Consider the following 20,995-nt stretch of genomic DNA (forward strand, 5'->3'; position numbering starts at 1 on the left):
CCAAATTTGTACCGGGCGCGTCATCCATATGTAATCCATTCCAAACCTGCCTGCAACAGATGATCGCGTTGTCCGTTGCCGGGCAGGTTTCAAAAAACATTCGCGCTCATGTTGCCAAAGACGAAATAACATAGTACAGTTAACGGATCGCTAGATAACACTTGTTTTTACTTTATATTTGTATTGTATTTCATTTTTTAATCAAATTTAGCTAGTAAACTGAGTGTTTAAAGCGGGTTTCAAAAAACATTTGCGCTCATGTTGCCAAAGACGAAATAACATAATACAGAAAACGGATCGCTAGATAACACTTGTTTTTACTTTATATTTGTATTGTATTTCATTGTTTAATCAAATTTATAGAGATGCACCGATCAATCGGCCGCCGATTAAAAAAGCCGGTTTTGTATCCAATCGGCCACAATCGGTGACCTGCCGGTCACTGTCGTAATTTCCGGTTTTCGGCCGATCAAACTCACCCGCATGCGCGGTGCGTAGCAGCTCAAGGCGCCCAGGGCGCGGGAAGAAAACATGTCGCTGATTTGGACTTATTTCACTGTGTGCCAGGACGACCCAAAACACGCTGTTTGTAATGCTTGCAAGTCAAAAATAAGCCGTGGGGGATCAACGCCTAAGACATTTCAGTGATGTTGCTAGGTACGCGTCCTGCGTCCCTGACGCATTAAAATCTGAAAGGACGCACTAAACTCACTATCCATGCGTCCCGGGGACGCATCTCATTTTCCCCATGAAAAACGATACATTGTGAACATTAAACAACTGGTGTTTAATCACAGTAACTGGCCAAAGAAACCTTGTGAGCAGACCGGACAAGCGCTGTTTCAACCCTCTGCGCATCTACTCGGCGCAGACATGATCCCCTGTACAAAGTATCGCGACATGCTAATTTAGCCGCTACCAAAACAACTAGCTCGTCACCGCTGATTTCATTTCAACAATTAAAAATACGAACTTCATAGTAAATAAACCCACGTTTCCACTGCTCGATGCTGTGCTCATTCGTGTCGATTATGTTGTTACGTTTAGGGGACGTGCTGTAATGAAATAATGAAACATAATCCGGTGGTGGTGATGAAAACTACATTGAACGGCAGCCGCCATATTGTTATGCCCAAACGGCGCCTGCGCATACATCGCGCTTCCAACGAAATCCCGTTTTTCTCGAGAAACAGGCAGAGAAGAGAGAACGCAAAAATACCACCAAAGAAAAAGATTAAACCTATTGCAGGTCAGCAAACTATTGCAGCTGCATTTTCTGTCCCCACTACCTCTGCACTCCTCCCTGACTCTGATCAGCCTAGAGAGAAGAAGTGCCAGAAGAAGTGCCTCAACCTTCTACATGTTCCTCCCAAAAAAAGCGAACTTTTCTGAAGCAGTGGCTCACCACATACAAATGGCTGCGCTTTTCAGATGATAATTTCATGTATTGAGTTTAACACTATTAATTTAATTTAAGAAATAGAATAATAATAAAAAAGAAACACATTTTTTAAACTGGGGAGTCGGGACCCATTGAATTTCTCAGGGACCCACCCAACTCGCCACCTGTGGGTCCCGGGGACTCACTACATTGAAAACCTATCATCATCACTGCTATTATATGATTATAATTATTTCTTAGAAAATCGGTATCGGAAAAACCGGTTTTGGCAGGTCAGACCTCCTTAAAAAACGGAAATCGGTATCGGCCAAGAATTTTGCAATCGGTGCATCTCTACAAATTTAGCAAGTAAACTGAGTGTTTAAAGCAGGTCAAGGACGAAAGGTCCGTTTTTTTTTTTTTTTTTTAATCTTTTTTTTTTTTGTCTTTTTTTTTCGGCCTGTTGTTGGCCTGGCGGGGGCGCTCGTTGGCCTGGCGGCCCGCCAGGCCTGAACAATGGTAGGGGAAACACTGCACTCTTTCACTCTCTCTGTCTAGAGCTACACATTCTATCACACTCCAGTAGAGGACAGGTAATCGGGAGAGTCAGGAGAATTCCCAGTGGGCCGTTTACGTTTCTTTTAATAAAGCCACGTAAGACGTAAAGAAATGTTAAATGGCTTAAACCGGAGAACTATGTCCAGTCAACGCCGGCTCTACTAATGCATCATGAATCAAATCTCCTTACAATTGGTGTTTGAGTGACAAGTCTGCTGGCCCTCCCTCACCCCTATTAATATTGGACAGGTGAACATCTCCCATCCCCTTAAAACTAACGTCAATGGGTCAATGGGTCAAATCTAAAGGTCAACCTCACGTCTATTGGGAATGATGTTGTTCGTAAAATAATTATAATAATCCCACCAGTTTATTCAAAACCAGCCCAAATTGTATGAACCCGCCCAATGCAAATTTGTCCAGCCTACCGTGATTAAAAGAAGCCCAATTGTCCAATCTGGCCACACTGACATTACGTGAAAAAGGTAGTTAAAGCATTTAGCTTTTAACGGGAGTATACCGCAAATGTAGCAAGCACTTAGCCTTGATATAAACGGGGGTCCCCATAGACAAACCGCCCAATCTGGCAACACTGCTAGAACGTCCTCACGCTCTAGCCTCAACGTAAGTCAATGAGACCAACTGAAAATATAAGATAATGGTATGAAATTTAACTGTTGATTCTGAAGTGTGTAATTGATAGAGAAATTCTGTTACCATATTATTGAGGATACAAGTGTGTTGATTTGTTAAATGATGAACGAAGCAAGGTTTAAAAAAGTTGAAAATCTAAAAATAAATTGAAAGGAAGCACGCGATTCCGAGGTAATCTGAACATCACCTAGAGACTCTGTCTCTAGGTGAAAAATTGTGGAAGGAGATAGGTCCAAAGTTTGCAGAGAATAAGAAAAAGAAAGAAAGAAAGAAAGAAAGAATAAAACCTATGAAGAACAATAGTTGAGCGGTGCATGCAGCACTCACCTAATGAGCGGCCCCTCCTCAAGTGGCACAGCCCAGGTGGTCAGAAAGCTAAAGAAGTAACAGCTATTACATCATTGAACACTGGTGCAGGCTCGTAGAGAGTGTACGAATTATCCTGGGAACGGTACACACATTGTGTTGACAGTGATGGACAGCAAAAAGAGAAAGGTGGAGCAGAGAAGGCAAGAATTAAAAAGGAAAAAGCACTGGAATGCAGCGTAATGCTAGAAAATAACGGATATATTCAGTTCAAGCATCAAGTTAAGACACTCTAGGTGAAATGCTAGGAGTTAAGGCAGGTAGATTGGAATTTAGATTAGTTGCCAGTTATAATAAATAAATGTGAGTAGGCAAGGATGAAAATGGGCCGGTTTTAGAAAAAGTAGCTAGTTAACCATCAGTATCAGCATGATTTATCAGTACAATATCGGTATCAGTAATCATACATGCTACAGCATTGTGATAGCATGTATGTAGCAACAGAATGTATTTTTTTCTGCCCCAGAACTGATTCAGCCCAGTGATGCTGGACAGGGCTAGGATGGAGCAAAGAAAACACAGCTAGAGGTGTGCACACTGCACATTGTTATGAGTACAACAAAGAATAGGATGCTGTTTCTAGGAGAAAGTTTTAATATTGCAGGGAATAACAGGACAAATATTATGATTGCAACATATGGAGAAATATTGGCAAAGATATGCTAATATGGAGGTCTCACAGTCCACTTGTGATTTTACGTTATTTTTTCAGACACTAGAATGGGTACTTCAGTGGATTTTTCAATTGTGCGTCAATTAGTTTTTTTGTTTTGGAGGCACGACAGCTGTATTAAGTACAGGTTATCATTGTTCAGTGGCTCGTACAGAGAAAAAACACAGCTTCCTCCAATTGTGGTGGACCTGGCTACATCATGGAACTTCTGGGCTGAAAGTGAGTCCCACTCCGACTCTGTCATACAGTACTCTATTTCAGTGGTTCCCAACCTGGGGGGCGCGCCTCCACTGGGGCAAATGAAATGAAGTACTCATTAATTAATTCCCTCACTCTCCACCTCAAGCTGGTGTGGGGTGAGCGTTCTGGCGCAGATTGGCTGCCGTGCATCACCCAAGTGGGTGCTACACACTGGTGGTGGTGAGGCCCCCCCTTCACTGTAAAGCGTCTTTGAGTGTCTAGAAAAGCGCTACATATATTCAATCCATTATTATTATTATTATTATTATTATTATTATTATTATTATTAAAGAAAGGACAGCGGATTTAAAAATGGGGCCCATTCATTCCTATGAAAACTGCTCAATGGCACAGGGCAACATCAAGGAGAGATTTGCTTCCGCATCATGAAAGCCAGCCACGCCCTAGTGCATGACGTGCCGGACGCAGAAATATTTTCATTTTGTAGCATTGTTAGCATTGTATTATCATAAGCAAGAGGTCTGTCTGCACATCCCTCGGCGATATTCAGTGATAAAAAGTCACCACAGTGCCTAAAAACCATAAAGAAAAGTAAGGAAAAAAAGTAAAAGGAAAAACCTCGGACACGAGAAGTTAACGGAGGGCACTGAGCCCTCTCGGATGCCGTTAACTTCTCGTGTCCGAGGTTTTTCCTTTTACTTTTTTTCCTTACTTTTCTTTATGGTTTTTAGGCACTGTGGTGACTTTTTATCACTGAATATCGAGTTTTTTTTCGGAGACACATACCTGTTCCCCACTTGTATTGGAGTGAACGGAGATATCTACTTCTGGGCCCCTTGAATCGAGGGATCCGTCCACAGCCCGCTTAAACAGCTGCAATACCAGGCTTGGCCGCTGAGCACTGGTTGATTGTGGAAGTATGCACTGCTCCTGGGGGCTTGGGCGGAGCCAGGCTATGTCCGATTATATTTGAGGCTGGAATGTCATTGGCTCATCTGCGTTCTAAGGGGGTCGCTTAGCGACAGGTCAGTCCCATCAATTCGCAAATGCATTTTTGTAGGAATGCACCGAAATGAAAATTCTTATGACAATTATAAGTACCATTTAAGGTTGCCGCGGTATACGGTATTAGGTTAAAAATGTTAAAAGTTCGGCAGTTTGTCTTTGCACGGTTTTATTTTTTATGTGTTTTTTCATAAAAAAAAAAATAGTTACAAACCTAAAAGATAGGCTACCTAATAAAGCGTTGGAACACGCAAGACCGGTAACCGGTAAACAAACCCCGCGAAGTCCAATCCCTACGAGAGCTCCCCGCGCTAAGGCCACCCAGAGGCGCACAGAGCTTTTGGACGTGATATTATCTATAAAATGATATACTATTATCTATAGAACGTTATAAGACGCTGTCACCGAGAATTGGCGAGCTGCCAGACGCTGTCACCGAGTGTGAGAGGAGAGTTCATTGAGAAGATTGCGGTTCACCTAGTTTCAAAGTTTATACCGTTTATGCTCGGTAATACAACCCTAGTAGCATTGCATTTATGGCTATGACTGTATACTAACTTCATTAAAATCAAGGCATAGCAATTTTTGCAAATCGCTATACGTGGGTCTTTCTCAGAAACATTGAAAAACGTCCACACCGAAGACACATTGGCGCTTATCCAGACAAGCGTGTGATGGCCGCGCTTTTTGTTTGCGTCATCACAAATTTCTGTTTCGGCCGTGTAGTTTCGGTGATAAAAGCATTTCGGCCGAAAACCGAAAATGCGCTTTTGGACCATTTTCGGCCGAAATTTTTCGGTGGCCGAAAATTCGGTGCATCCCTACATTTTTGCCATTCAGCGTACTTTTGTCGCCATCAAAACAAAAGCGCGCAACAGACTGGAGGTGCACAACAACTTTAGATTCGCTGTCACTCATGCTCAACCTGAAATTCCAGCCCTGGCTGTTGGTAAAGCCCAAGCCCAAGGTTCACATTAATGAATGTAGACCTATTAATGCCATGCACTGTAAGCTATGAAAATAATTTTAAATAAAGGCATAAAAAATATAAATGGATGAATTTCTTTTAAAAGCTTCTGGGGAAAAGGGGAAGGGGGGACTGGAGAAAAAAGTTGGGAACCACCACTCTCTCTAAATCTAGAACCTAGATCACACGCTATCAGTGTGTGACTATCATGTCGACGTAGCCTACTGATTCTCTCAGTCTAGGGCTACACACTCTATGTGACAGACACACTCTAATCCAATTTCATTTCTCCAAACAAAATCTCAGCCCTAACCCTCGCTGTTGCGCGTTCAAGCGCCTTAGAGCTGTGTCTCGAAAGCCATTTTCATAGCCTCACAATTGAGATTTCGATCACACTCAAAGAAACTGAGAAACGCACCAGTTGTGACTTACTCCCACAATACCCCACAATGTATTTTTTCATTTATTTTGGTAGAAATATCTTGCAGTTATTATATATTGTACATAACATGTGGCCATATAATCCAGTTCTGCCATATAATTCCTTCTTATTTGTTATTTGTAATGTTTTCTTTCAGGAGATCATTGAGGCCGCTGCAATCACAGAGCCCATCCCTCCACCACCTCAAGGGCCTCTTCTGCATTGGTAGCCCTAAAGCCCCCAAACTCCCAGGAAGATAGAAAGATTAACCATCCACTGATGGTTTAAAACCGACCAAGTTATTGATAAAATGTGATTTTTGGTGCCTTTTTGTAACTGGGTCTTTAAGGGTTGTCGTCCCATTTCGGAGGGGTAGAGTTAAGGGGTAGGGGTAGAGGTAGGGTTAAGGTGGAGATTTTGTAGAGCAATGAATCCGGATTGGGCCCAAGTCTAGATCAAACACACACTCTATTGAGGGTGTTCGTGATGCTTTATCACTATGCTTCTAACACGTTCATTTAATTATGGACAATTATTTATTTCCCTTTAGATCCGACAGTTATAAACCATCTATAATCAACCAATGTTACCAATAAAAGTCCACAATAAAAGTCCACAACCGACCAAACTGACCTCCCTACAAAATAAAACTCCAAAACACGAACAAACAGTTCTGTCCGGTTCCTGGACCAAAGGATCCGTATACATAAACGGCCTCAACACGGTGAAACTAGTTATTGATGTTCTGACCCATACTCCTTCAGTTTATCTCATTGAGATCAGCACCTCTTTTACACCACAAAGCTGGGGACACTGAACTTCGACTGCAAACCGATTAATTTAGTAAGAATACATTAATATGGTAAGAATTCATCTGCAGACATCTGAAGAAAACATGAATTCAGAAAATGGTACCTTATCTTTTCCGTGATGAAACGTGTACTTCCCGTGTTGAATGGAAATACAGAAGCCCAAATGCAAATAGAGGAGGAAATAAAGGGATTTGGGTGTTCACCAAAATTAGAGTTGTTCCGATTCCGATACCAGTATCGGAAATGTCTCCGATACTGCCGAAAATGCTGGTATCGGTATCGGCGAGTACTGGAGTCCAGGCACCTCCGATACCACGTAATTTATTAAAATAGAAAGCTATTTACTGGTTAGCTCCGTTAGCGCTGACACAGTTCTTCTTCGCGGCTCTTAAAACAGTTGCGCTGTGCTGCCATCTGCAGCCTGCTGTTTCAGAGGGGCGAAGAAGAATTGATCACCTGTCAATCAAGGAGCTGGCGTTATCATGTCGGCGGTGTGGCAATATTTCACGCTGGATGCTCCCACCAGCAAGACTGCGACATGCAACGTATGCCGTGAAAAGATTTCCAGGGGTGGCACGAGTGTTGCTAATTTCAACACTAGCAACTTAATAAAACACTTGAAGACGCGTCACGCTAAAGAGCACGACGAGGGGGTGGGACCCACTGACGCTACAGACCTATTAGAGCAGTGCCAGTGGGTGGGACTTCACCAGCAGAAACTAACATCCACAGCGTCTGAAGCTAAGATAACAGAGGCTGTTGATAAAACTGAAGTACATTGGCGGAGGGTACTGGATCTGACATAGAAGATGGCTCCATGCAAAAGTTCACCATTTCGAAAGAAATACAAACGAGGACTACCGTATTTTCCGTACTATAAGGCACACCGGATTATAAGGCGCACCTTTAATGAATGGCCTATTTTAGAACTGTTTTCATATATAGGGCGCACCGGATTATTAGGCGCATAGCATAGACAAGACCGAGCTGTGCTATAGAGAATGTCAACAAAACAGTCAGATAAAGTCAAACTTTATTAAGCGTTCTGACAACTCCGGTCACTCCCATGGTAACGATGTTCAAACGTTAATGTGCATATTAACAATATCTGATCCTTCAAATTCAACGAGCGAACATTATGAAATTAAAATGCACATTTCTCGCTAAAAAATTTTACATAAACGCATTTAATGGCGTAACTATGTTACTATTTCCACCCAGAATAAGGAAAGATGACGGCCGTATGCTTCTGTGGAAGCGTCACTACTCTAGTGACGTCGGTTCAAGCTCTACGCTGATTTGTTCCATTAGTAGATGGAACAAGGAGGTGTCCGATAGGCGGAGATGATCAGCGGGAGTGGCCGCCAGCGAAGCTGTGCATGGTGGGAGTTGTTGTCTTCAATCCACAAGCGCCAAAAAGTCACTTTCTGCCTTTTCTCGGTCAAGACGGCACCAAATTAGAATTTTATTTTATTATTCGACTACATATAGGACCCAATTTCAATACATATTGATGTCTGCACCGGTGAAATGCTCCTTTAAAGAAATTGTGGCTACACTTTATTATTTTTTTAAAATAACTATTATTTAAGTTGCTGTTGCACTACTGTTTTTTATACTGTTCTATTTAAAAATAAATGGCTTTAATTTGCCTTATTCATTCATTCATTTACAAAGGGTTTAACCTGACCCAGGCCTTACCACAATGATAATCATATCACAGTCATTTTTGTAACATACTGGTATCGGTACTCGGTATCGGCCGATACCCACAGCATAAGTATCGGAATCGGTATCGGGAGGGAAAAAATGGTATCGGAACATCTCTAACCAAAATCACAGAGAAGTGTTTAGAAGCGAGACAGAACATTAACACGGTTCTAAAGGTGTTGAGAGTAAAAATTGAGCTGCTGGGCTCCACAGTGAAGACACATCAAATGAGGAAGATCTTTGAACAACAGCTAACTGCGTCACATCGTTTAAGTTCCTTAAAGGGGCAGGAGTGCATCTACGTAGATGATTTCCCGCAAACGTTGTCCGGAGTGTTTAGCGCTCTGCACAGCCACCCCAGACTGTCAGCAGGGCAGGGACGTCCTTAGGGGGGGGTAAATTAGGATGATTCCAGGGGGGCAGCACTGACGGGGGCGCCCCAGAGGACACTGGTGGTATTATTAAAAGTATATGCAAAAAAAAAAAAAAAAAATTCGGATTAAACCATCAAATAAAAGTCTTTACCCTATTATCACCCCTCTCATTTGTCATTATTTGGTACAGCCCAACGCTACTGCAGAGCAAAGTAGCAGCCAGGCAGATCGTTGTGAAGCAACTGCAGACTGCTAGTGCTAGTGTCTTAAACTAGCAGTCTAAAGTCAGTTTGTGTGTATCCCGGTCGGTGAAATTAAGAAGTCAGGTTGTCAGGGGAGGAGAAGAGAGGAAAGAGAGATAGGAAAGAGCTCAAAGCGGTCAACAGTTCGTAACCCAGTTTTTTACCAAGAAAGGTATATTCCTTCCTCTACACTTTCCCAACAACCTGATAAAAAGCCTAGCCTAGCAGCTAGCGCTACTGTAGCTAAAATAATTACAGCCTGCACTTGATGATAAAACTGAAAAGATCGTTTGCATTACCATTCACATGATATCCAATAGCCTACCTATCTACAAAAAGCCTACATTATTTTTACAAGTCGAGCAGACTATTTAATATCTCCCGTATGCAGGCGTTGCCAAGCAACGTGGCCATAGCGTCTTCATAGGGTCAACGTCTTTCCAAGGTGTAAATTAACACTTTTTAACCTACACCCTCCAGCCAATCAGAATCAAGTATTCACCCAGACCATGGTATAAGTAAGGAATAATCACAGAGAGGCAGGGCAATAAACAGTTTGATATGCACGGCTCATGGACGGCTTGCCGCCCGAGACGAAGTCGAGGGCGGTAACCTTCCACGAGCCGGGCATATCAAACGGTTTATTGCCCTGCCTTGAGGTGATTATTCCGTTTATTCTACCTCTCGCCGGCCAACATAATAATAATAATAATAATAATTGTATTTAAAGGGCGCCTTTCAAGACACTCAAGGTCACCTTACAGAGCATAAAGTTATAAGACAGAGGTTAAACATGAAGAATTAATAACACTCAAAAAGACGCCTAAAGTGAAGGGGGGGACCTCACTAACCACCACCAATATGTAGCACCCACTTGGGTGAATGCACGGCGACCAATCGACGCCAGAACGCTCACTACACACCAGCGTGAGATGGAGAGTTAGGGATGAGGTGGAGAGTGAGGGAAAAGAACATTTAAACTATCGACGAAATTCCCAGTAACAATCCGTCCAAGAAACATAGAAGACAGTGTGGGGAGACAGGACGGAGAGACTGTCAGGCGCTTGTAAAGGAAGAACCATGCGGCCCGCATTATATAAGAAAGTTTCAAAGCTAAGACAAGAGGGAACGAGGGGGAAAAAAAATTGTCAATACCCCAAACTATGCTCCTATAAGGGGGGCACAGTGTAGGGATTAGCAAAAAAAAACCACCTCAACACATAAACATCACATCAAAAACATCACAAACGCATATGGGAGGGGGGAAGGGGCAGGGGAGGGGGGAGGGAGTCCAGTAGGCGGTGAGTCCAGGGGGGGTGTGTGTGTACTCAGTCTTGTGTGCGTGTGTGTGTGAGCTCAGGGACTCCATCTCCAATGGACCCAACAGTGTCTCTCCCGTCTGATAGCTGGTGACGTGGACACGACCGTCGCCGTGGAGACGACCTCGAAGAGTTCCGACCAGAGATAAAGTTCACAGGAGGTGGGGGGTGGACTTTGTGGGGGGAAGGGTGGCAGGGCATCCGTCTGCATAACAACCAGGGAGAGGAGAGATATCAGCCTTCCAAGGCCAAAGTGGGGGAGCCGAATGAAGATAACGATTGCTTTGGGTCAGGCCGACTCTGCAATTTTTGCCAACCTTAGAGTCTCTCTGGTACTCTCTGTAGTCTTCCATTTCCAGAATCCAAAAACCAAAAAAAGCCAAAATAGCCGAAAAATTCGTGGTCCGTTTAAACCCGGTCCAACTTCACCACAATGGTATCCAATTTGCGACATAATAAACATAACATAATAAAACAATTCAAATACTTTAATAATTAGCCTTTTTCTTATTAGTATTGCATGCTTATTAAATGTATACTCTGTTTAAGTTCTTCTCCCTCGAAAAGTAGTTCCCTTTAAAACTACGGTGAACAACGTTAGCTCAGCTGTAGGTAACTCGTTTCTATAGCAACCACACAAGGCTGCATTTGATCACTAGTTTAATAATGTAGTTGCTACATTCGTATCAAGTCAGCTTTAATGACGATCGATCAAACAGGCACTCCTTATTCCAAATAATTTTTATTTGCAATACATGTAGGCTATAACAAAATTATTGCGATAGAAAACGAGCTGACTTAAGTTTTAAGTCAGCTAAAATTACAAGTAGTCTACCCTAAGATTAATAGCTGCTATTTATTGTAGGCTAATGCAGCAAATGAAATCATACAAATACATATTTAGTCATGCCCAGCTCAATCCAATCAAATAGACTGTTGACAACATTGTTTAATCAGTTCAGATAATTATGAGACATATTCTGAATTATATGATGTATATTAGAGTCAGGGCCCTCTTCAAGCCATGATGATCCCACAGAAGAAACCAGTGAGGTTGAAATAGAAGAAGGGGAGAAGGATACAGTCTAAGTAGAAGCAGCACTGTCACAGTCTATCAGCTTATTTCTGTCTATAGTAACTACAACCCAAGTAAATGTGTAACTAAATACTAACTAACTATCTAGTGTACAAAGTAGCCTCGGTAAGTAGGTAGGTTTATCGTGTTATACAGTTGTTATTCATTTTCTTATGATGATAATGACTACCCAATTTTGACCCAGTCTAACCCAATATTTAATGATTATAAAATGTGAATGAATATATAAAAATGTAGGCTATATATAATTGTATTTTCTTTTGAAAATATATATATTTTTTGGGTTGGGGGGGGGGGGGCAGAATTCCTAGGGACGTCCCTGCAGCAGGGAATACGTCGAAATGCATGTACGTCATTATTTGACACTTAAGTATGGTTAAACATGACTATCAATCATTATAACAACGTTAATAGGTCATGAAAGTCGAAAAAGTTTATTAAAGGTCCCCTTTAATAAACTACCAGCCCTCAGTGCTGACGCCCACACTGAGGGCTGAATAGTGAAACTAAAGTAAGACTTCAAGGCAGTGGCGATTTCTCTGACTGCAAGGGCCTAACTTCACAAAATGAATGGTTAAATATGTACTGTTGTGTTAACATTTCATTGACAAAAAATGCGTTAGAACACGTCCATCTCGAATACGAGTACGTTCAGAATCAGCTGCTTATCGCAGGTCGACTGACTCGATTTCCTTCTCATACATTCCCGTAGCGTCACAGCAATTGCCTGTTGAAGCTCAGCGTCCATCGACTTTGGCTCCATATTAGAACAGCTTTTTTTAGTGCGTCGAAACTCGACGGTCAATGGATAATGCCGCGCACACACACTCACTATGCTTCTAACACGTTCATTTAATTATGGACATTTATTTATTTCCCTTTAGATTCGACAGTTAGCCTATCCCTACAGTCTCTACAGAATAAAAGTCCACAATACAAACAAACAGTTAACCCATACTCCTCCATTTAAATCAACGCATCTTTTACACCACAAACCTGGAAACACTGAACTTGGACTAGAAACAAATTAATTAAGTAAGAATACATTAATATAGTAAGAATACCGCATACATCACCATTCATCTGAATAAAACATGAATTCAGGAAACGGTAGGCCTACCTTATCGTCTCCGTGATGAAACGTGTGTCAGTGTAGTATCGAAATATAGTAGCACAAATCGACAAAAGCAAGGAAAGGAGATCATAGAGAGACTTGTGTTCACCCCTTCTTGTGTTTAGAAGCGAGACAGAACATTAACACGGTTCTGAGAGAAAAGATTGAGCTGCTGGGTTCCTTAGTGTAGACCGATGAACTGGCTCGAGCAACGCACGCAAGGTGTTTACGGACCTCTTACGTCCTTGCGGACCCTCCTTGCATCCAACGCAAGGGGCTGACTTGCGCCTCCCAAAAAGTGCAACCTTCCGTCGAGGCGGCGCAGCAGCAAGGGCTGTGATTGGTCTGCTTACTGAAACACGACGCAGAACCAAAATGGTTCACGACTGCGTCGAAGCGTCTGCTTGGTAATTACGTTGCGTGAACTTTGATCCAGAATCAGCCCAGGAAGAGCTTTGAACCACAGCTAACTGCGTCACATAGTTTAGACGTGTTACCGGCGCCTGTGACTTTGTGTGCTGCCTCGTGTATGAAAACATAAAAGTACAAATGTAAGGAAGGTTGAATTAAGGGATTTAGGAGTACGGCAAAACACAAAATGCATGTTTAAAACCGAGACAGAACATTAAACCGGTTTGAAAGGTTTAAGAGTAACGATTGACCGTCTGGGCTCCTGAACCATAACTGTTTTCAGTGATAAGATAAGAAATAGCAACGGTCCTTGGAGATCACAGTGGACACACACCTTGCTGTGGTCCACCTGTTGGGACCTCCTGTTCACTGAGCTCTGAGGGTGCCGCTGCGCCCCCTAGTGGACACACACCTTGCTGGAGAGGAGTAACAATATTACATCCAGTGGTCGAGTTGTAAAAAAAAGCCAGGGGGGATGGTGGGAGACCAACGATGTGATAATTATTATTATTATATTATTATATATTTTTGGGGATAAAATAAGAGCGACGACTACTGTCATGTCATCGCTCTTATTTTCTCCCCAAAAACGCAGCTGACCGGACGCATCACATGATTCGGAGGTATACATCACATTATTTTTTCAAAAATGCATTCGGCAGAGAAGGGAGACTAGTGTTGCTCACGGGTTGGAATGAAAGGGAGAAAAGGGGACAGAGTTGCCTGTGGAAGCGATGTCTGAGATGCAGAGACAGCTTCACGCTACCAGTGTCTGTCTAGTACGGTGTGGAATGAGAGCTCGTGGCACTATTGCGCAAGTACGCCTGCATGCTTGCGCAATAGCATGCTGCCCGAGAATGCAGTATCGCTGTCAAATCTGTCCCTGGTAAAAGTAACGTTGCGCTAGGGTTGCGTGGTATGCGGTATTACCGGTGTTGCCGGTGTTGAGGACACCGGCAACACAGAGAAAAATTCAAGTAGAAATTAATAATATAATTATAATTAAGAAAATAAAAATGTAATAATAATAATAGATAGATATAATAATAGATAGGCTAAACCGTTAGAACACACAAGAACGGTAACCATAGCAACGCCGGTAAACAAACCCCGCGAAGCCCAATCCCTATTAGAGCTCCCCGCGCTACAGCCATCCAGAGGCGCACAGAGCTTTCGGCCGTGATATTATCTATAAAATTATATTATACTATTATATATAGAACGTTATAAGACGCTGTCACCGAGTGTGAGAGGAGAGTTGACGGAGAAGTTGGCGGTTGACCTAGTTTCAAAGTTTATACCGTTTATTTAATTGTTTCCTTCATTCCTCCTGCCATCTTTATCCAATTAATGATTCCCAACGTTAGATGTGTCTAGTTTCCATGCCAATCGTGTCATGTCTACGCCCAATCGAAACTCAGTGTAAATGAAGGCCCTAGAAACACTGCCCTCTAGTGTTCGTACTTGGTTAAAGCACAAGCAACATTTTATTGATTGGTTAATTTAAGTACAGAACGGAACTTTGTCAAGTTTAGTCGATGAGAAATAAAAAAAACAACATACAAAAGCAGAATCAACAGCAGCTATTAGGAGTCCAGTTAGGGGCCCTTGAAGGAGCAGTGAGGGGGGGCAGGCCTCACCATCCTAAACAGAGGTCAGCCGGCCCCTGGGGTCTGAAGCAGCCCCTCTACTGTGAGGGAGAGCCCCCCAGGACTAAAGAGAAGGCCCAGCGTTTAGGACCCTCTGCTGTGAGGGAGAGCCCCCCAGGACTAAAGAGAAGGCCCAGCGTTTAGGACCCTCTCAGGGGGTGAGGATGAGGGCACGGCCCGCTGCTCTGGGCTATCGTCTATCTACTGGACATGACTGTAGTGTGGAGGTCCGGCCAGCAGGGGCAGCACTGAGGAGGCCTCAGTCCTTTGTTTGTTCTTGGAGAATGGCAGAACATCTCACTGGTGTCCCACTGGTGTCTCGCTGGTGTCTCACTGGTGTCTCACTGGTGTCTCACTGGTGTCCCACTGGTCTCTCACTGGTATCCCACTGGTGTCTTACTGGTGTTGAATCAATCCTCACTGATGGTGCGGCCTCGCATAACTTGAACTACAAATAATATAGATAAGTTAAACTCATGTCCTGAAACACGTTGGAGGGTTAGCAGTAGAAGCTCCTCACTAACTCTGATGAGTTATATTATCTATGTTTCATGAAGGAAGAAAATTCACTGAGATTTCTAGATTAAATAAACAAAGATAATTGTAACTCTTTAATGTGTGTGTGCGTATGTTTATGTGCATATGTGAGCGTGTGTGTGTATAGTTCACCAGATACTTACTTTTTGTGTGTGCATTCCCTTAAGGATCTGAATGAGCAGACGTCACCTCCTGCTCTATGGATGGACTTTCCATCTCAATAGTGAGTGTGCGTTGTGATGAATCAAACAGACACTTGCACTTCTTTAGAGCTGGTTTCAGCCTCCACACTCCACCGTGCTCTCTACACTGGGGGGGAAACAACATGAAAGCAGCATGTTGAAACATTCACCTTCATCATCTGCTGTCTTATCACTTTCTACACAACATAAATTACAGCTGCCGTTTCAAACCACTTCATCTAGCAGCGGGTTGAATCCTTGTAGGAGACTTTGTCCCTGAGCGGTGAGCTGTCCTCTCCATACCTGAGAGAGTCCAGTCTCCAGCGTGGATCCTCCAGTCCAGCAGAGAGCAGTGTAGCTCCTGAGTCTCCTGGGTGATTGTAGCTCAGGTCCAGCTCTCTCAGATGGGAGGGGTTGGAGCTCAGAGATGAGGCCAGAGAATGATTACCGGCTACCGTAAATAATATAATAGAGGCGCCAACAAATTAAACTAAAGAATCGGTAGTCGGTAATCGACTCAGCGTGGATTTCCTGGAAACATGGACCTATCGGTAAGGCACAGACTTTGAAAACAGTCTTTTTTAATATACTCCCGATACGCTATCCAAGTTGTTGATGCTTCGTTTTATGTGTAGGGACCCTAATCATGCTACTGCAGAGGTTTTGTGCTGTTTTGAGCAATATTTGTTGTGAAAAAAAATGCAGATTTTGAAGCGTTTGCAGTGTCCCTAATAAATAACATTGAAGTAATTTGGGCTGTGACATTGCTCTTGCTCATACTCAATTATCAACGAAAAAAGCTGTCTGGCTTATTTTATGGGTTTTCATTCCGAAAAATACCCTGGGTTAAATTTTCGCCGGAATTACACTTTAATAGGTGTCTTCAATAGAACAGCGGTTGGCATCAAACATTATACATAAATCCTCTGGTTCTGAGAATGGTTGTGAAGGCCTAAACATCAGCAAATAAAATGGACATTGATACGTTTTTGTCTGAATACTCATGTATTATATAAATAAATATATAAAAGGGAGATACAAATTTAAACATTCTTTTTTCCCCCCCCAGTTGTTGAGGCATTTGACCTCTGACCTCTTTAGTGGGTTGGCTCTGTAGTGAGCGAGGGAGTGGACTTCCTCGCTGCCGAAGATGGCGCTGGGTTCAAGTCCTGGTGAGGGGCGTCTCCGTGGAAACCTCAGGTTGACCTCTGAACCCATCAACGCAGATGTATGGGGCTCAGGAGGTAGAGCGGGTTGGCTGGTGACCGGAAGGTCGCTGGTTCGATCCCCGGCTCCTCCTAGCTCAGTGTCGAGTATTGACATCGCCGTCAGTGTGTGGATGTAATCTTGAAACGAGAGATGTCATCTGAATTGTAAGGTCATCGATAACCTCAGTTGTTGTCTGTTGTTCCGTCCCCGTGGAGTAGTGGGGCGCACCGTGGGTTAATCCACCGGAGACCGGGGTTCAAGTCCTGCTGCTGCTGGTTTCGAGTGAACCATAACGTTTCTACATCGTGTGAATTGTAAAGTCAAGTATAACCTCTGATTCCTAGTCCAAAACCCCTGCAAGGAACCTAACCCTAATATCTAACCCTAGAACCTTAACCCTGAAACCCTAGAACATGAATCCTAATAGACCACCTTATCCTTACCCTAACCATAGAAACCCTTACCTTGGAAGCAGATATGAAACCCTAACTTCAGAACCAAAACCCTTATCCTAGAACCAAAACCCTTATAGGTTACCCTTAGCTGTAACCCAACCATTGTACAAAAAAAACTAACCCTATAACCTTAACCTCTAATAGGAAACTCTGACCCAAAAACCAAAAACTAAACCCTATAACTTAAGCCAGGAGAACGTTCAGATGTATCCAGATCAGCGCTCTGGTCCAGGAGAACCCAGCTCAGCTCTCTGGTCCAGGAGAACGTTCAAGAGAACCCAGATCAGCTCTCTGGTTCAGGAGAACCCAGCTCAGCTCTCTGGTCCAGGAGAACGTTCAGAAGAACCCAGATCTGCTCTCTGGTTCAGGAGAACCCAGCTCAGCTCCCTGGTCCAGGAGAACCCAGATCAGCTCTCCGGTCCAGGAGAACGTTCAGGAGAACCCAGATCAGCTCCCTGGTTCAGGGGAACCCAGATCAGCTCTCTGGTCCAGGAGAATGTTCAGGAGAACCCAGATCAGCTCTCTGGTCCAGGAGAACGTTCAGGAGAACCCAGATCAGCTCTCTGGTTCAGGAGAACTCAGATCAGCTCTCTGGTCCAGGAGAACCTTCAGAAAAACCCAGCTCAGCTCTCTGGTCCAGGAGAACCGCTCAGTTCTTCAGGAACTTGGCGATGAAGAAACCAATAGTGTCACGGTCAGCCTGGTGGGAGAGGGGAGGGGCCTCTGTGGAGAGGGGAGGAGCCTCATTGGAGAGGGGAGGAGGTGCCTCTGTGGAGAGGGGAGGAGCCTCATTGGAGAGGGGAGGAGGGGCCTCAGTGGAGAGGGGAGGAGCCACGTTGCTCAGCTCTGGACTGAACCTCTGGAGGAGCTTCAGCTGATCAGGGGTCAGACCGGCGCCTGGCAGCCCCGGGCCCCCGACGTGGGGCTCCTGGACACACACACACACACACACACACACACACACACACACACACACACACACACACACACACACACACACACACACACACACACACACACACACACACACACACACACACACACACGTTTTTGTTAGATGGATTAGATGTGTGTTAAGTGTAGGCAGGTGTGTGTAGATGTTTAGGTGTGTGTTAGGTGTGTGTGGCTGTGTGTATCTACATGTAGGTGTGTAGTATACCTGGGGTACCAGGGATCAGACAGGGGTAGGTGTGTGTAGCTGTGGTAGGTGTGTGTGTGTAGCTGTGGTAGGTGTGTGTGTAGCTGTGGTAGGTGTGTGTGTAGCTGTGGTAGGTGTGTGTGTAGTAGGGCTGTCAATCCTCCCCTCAAATCATATTCGAATTTCTAATGCTTCTTATGTTGAATATTCGAATAATATTCGAATATTTTAATGTTTTTTTTATTATATCATTATATACACCGATACCATCCTATTATTAGGCCTACGTCCCGCGTCCACTAGAGGGCGCGTCAACCAAATCTGTTATGTAACATTTGCAACAAGTTTTACCAAATCAATACAAAACTTATATAAATACGTAAGATATAACGCCAGAAATATTCAAGCAATGATGTTTAATGAAGAAGCTGATGTTCAATCATTCAAATACACACACACACACTGCTATTTTACGATGTTATTCTTGGCTGTTTTGACCGTGGCTCTTCCTCAGCAGCTAACTGTTCTGCGTACTCCGAGTAATGCACTGAATGGAGGTGTGCGCTCATGTTGCTCGTAGTCGAGTGGTACTTTAACGACTTGCAGCATAATTTGCAAATGACGGGTTCTCTGGATGTAATCTTCCCGTTTCTCGATGGAAATCCGAAAGTTATGCTTTCCATCTCTGTGTCTGCTCGCGCGCTGCTTCCCAGCATCTTGTAAGCATACAATGCCGATTGCCGAACGTCACGACGCACGACGTTGACTTTCATTTGCGTCGTTGCTCGGCAAAAGTTAAATGTAATTCTTGACTTGTCAATAAAATTTGCAAAAAAAAAAAAAAAAAAAAGTTCGAACGTTAGTTGCCGCACTCGAATGTTCTCCTTTTTAAAAAATTCGAATTATATTCGAATAGCGAAGTTCGTTTTGACAGCCCTAGTGTGTAGCTGTGGTAGGTGTGTGTGTAGCTGTGGTAGGTATGTGTGTAGCTGTGGTAGGTGTGTGTATTTGTGGTAGGTGTGTGTGTAGCTGTGGTAGGTGTGTGTAGCTGTGGTAGGTGTGTTACCTGGGGTACCAGGCTCAGACAGGGGTAGGTGTCCAGGGCCCAGGCCACCTGCTCCTCGTTCTCCGCCAGAGTCACGGTACAGGTGCTGTAGACCAGGACCCCGCCCGGCCGCAGCAGCTGCACCGCCTGCAGTGCATAGATATATACATTATAGATCAGTATACCTATACATATATACATTAGAGATAGAGTATAGATCAGTATATAGAGAGATACATTATAGATATACATTAGAGATCAGTATACCTATACATATATACATTAGAGATTTAGAGTATAGATCAGTATATAGAGATACATTATAGATATACATTATAGATCAGTATACCTATACATATATACATTATAGATATTAGGGCTGTCAATCCTCCCCTCAAATCATATTCGAATTTCTAATGCTTCTTATGTTGAATATTCGAATAATATTCGAATATTTTAATGTTTTTTTTATTATATCATTATATACACCGATACCATCCTATTATTAGGCCTACGTCCCGCGTCCACTAGAGGGCGCGTCAACCAAATCTGTTATGTAACATTTGCAACAAGTTTTACCAAATCAATACAAAACGTATATAAATACGTAAGATATAACGCCAGAAATATTCAAGCAATGATGTTTAATGAAGAAGCTGATGTTCAATCATTCAAATACACACACACACACTGCTATTTTACGATGTTATTCTTGGCTGTTTTGACCGTGGCTCTTCCTCAGCCGCTAACTGTTCTGCGTACTCCGAGTAATGCACTGAATGGAGGTGTGCGCTCATGTTGCTCGTAGTCGAGTGGTACTTTAACGACTTGCAGCATAATTTGCAAATGACGGGTTCTCTGGATGTAATCTTCCCGTTTCTCGATGGAAATCCGAAAGTTATGCTTTCCATCTCTGTGTCTGCTCGCGCGCTGCTTCCCAGCATCTTGTAAGCATACAATGCCGATTGCCGAATGTCACGACGCACGACGTTGACTTTCATTTGCGTCGTTGCTCGGCAAAAGTTAAATGTAATTCTTGACTTGTCAATAAAATTTGCTAAAAAAAAATAAAATAAAAAGTTCGAACGTTAGTTGCCGCACTCGAATGTTCTCCTTTTTAAAAAATTCGAATTATATTCGAATAGCGAAGTTCGTTTTGACAGCCCTAATAGATATAGATTATAGATCAGTATATAGAGAGATATTTTATAGATATACATTATAGATCGGTATACCTATACATATATACATTATAGATATAGATTATAGATCAGTATATAGAGAGATATTTTATAGATATACATTATAGATCGGTATACCTATACATATATACATTATAGATATAGATTATAGATCAGTATATAGATCGATATTTTATAGATATACATTATAGATCAGTATGCAGTATAGAGATAGATATTTTATAGATATACATTATAGATCAGTATACCTATACATATATACATTAGAGATATA

General features: G+C 43.0%; 2 protein-coding genes across 13 annotated transcripts in view; both read right to left on the reverse strand.

Moving 5' to 3' along the window:
* LOC130377339 (NACHT, LRR and PYD domains-containing protein 3-like) overlaps positions 1–13,256 on the reverse strand; it is a 91,773-nt gene extending 78,517 nt beyond the window's left edge. For 4 of the 10 annotated variants that reach the window (XM_056584418.1, XM_056584413.1, XM_056584410.1 and 1 more), the window contains exon 1: positions 12,900–13,252. The gene's annotated coding sequence lies outside the window, so the exon portion shown is untranslated. Of the gene's footprint in view, positions 1–2,920; positions 2,969–12,899 lie in introns of all 10 variants that reach the window. The other 6 variants (XM_056584417.1, XM_056584416.1, XM_056584415.1 and 3 more) reach the window with 4 other exon arrangements.
* A 2,524-nt stretch (positions 13,257–15,780) lies between these two features.
* nsun6 (NOP2/Sun RNA methyltransferase 6) overlaps positions 15,781–20,995 on the reverse strand; it is a 12,696-nt gene continuing 7,481 nt past the window's right edge. For all 3 annotated transcript variants that reach the window (XM_056584482.1, XM_056584483.1, XM_056584481.1), the window contains exons 11-13: positions 19,541–19,666; positions 15,976–18,264; positions 15,781–15,799 (exon numbers count right to left, since the gene is read on the reverse strand). In XM_056584482.1, the coding sequence (XP_056440457.1) occupies positions 17,986–18,264; positions 19,541–19,666 (405 nt within the window). In that variant the 3' untranslated portion in view covers positions 15,781–15,799; positions 15,976–17,985. The remainder of the gene's footprint in view (positions 15,800–15,975; positions 18,265–19,540; positions 19,667–20,995) is intronic.

Source organism: Gadus chalcogrammus, chromosome 23, assembly GCF_026213295.1.
Source record: "Gadus chalcogrammus isolate NIFS_2021 chromosome 23, NIFS_Gcha_1.0, whole genome shotgun sequence".
Taxonomy (NCBI): Eukaryota; Metazoa; Chordata; class Actinopteri; order Gadiformes; family Gadidae; genus Gadus; species Gadus chalcogrammus.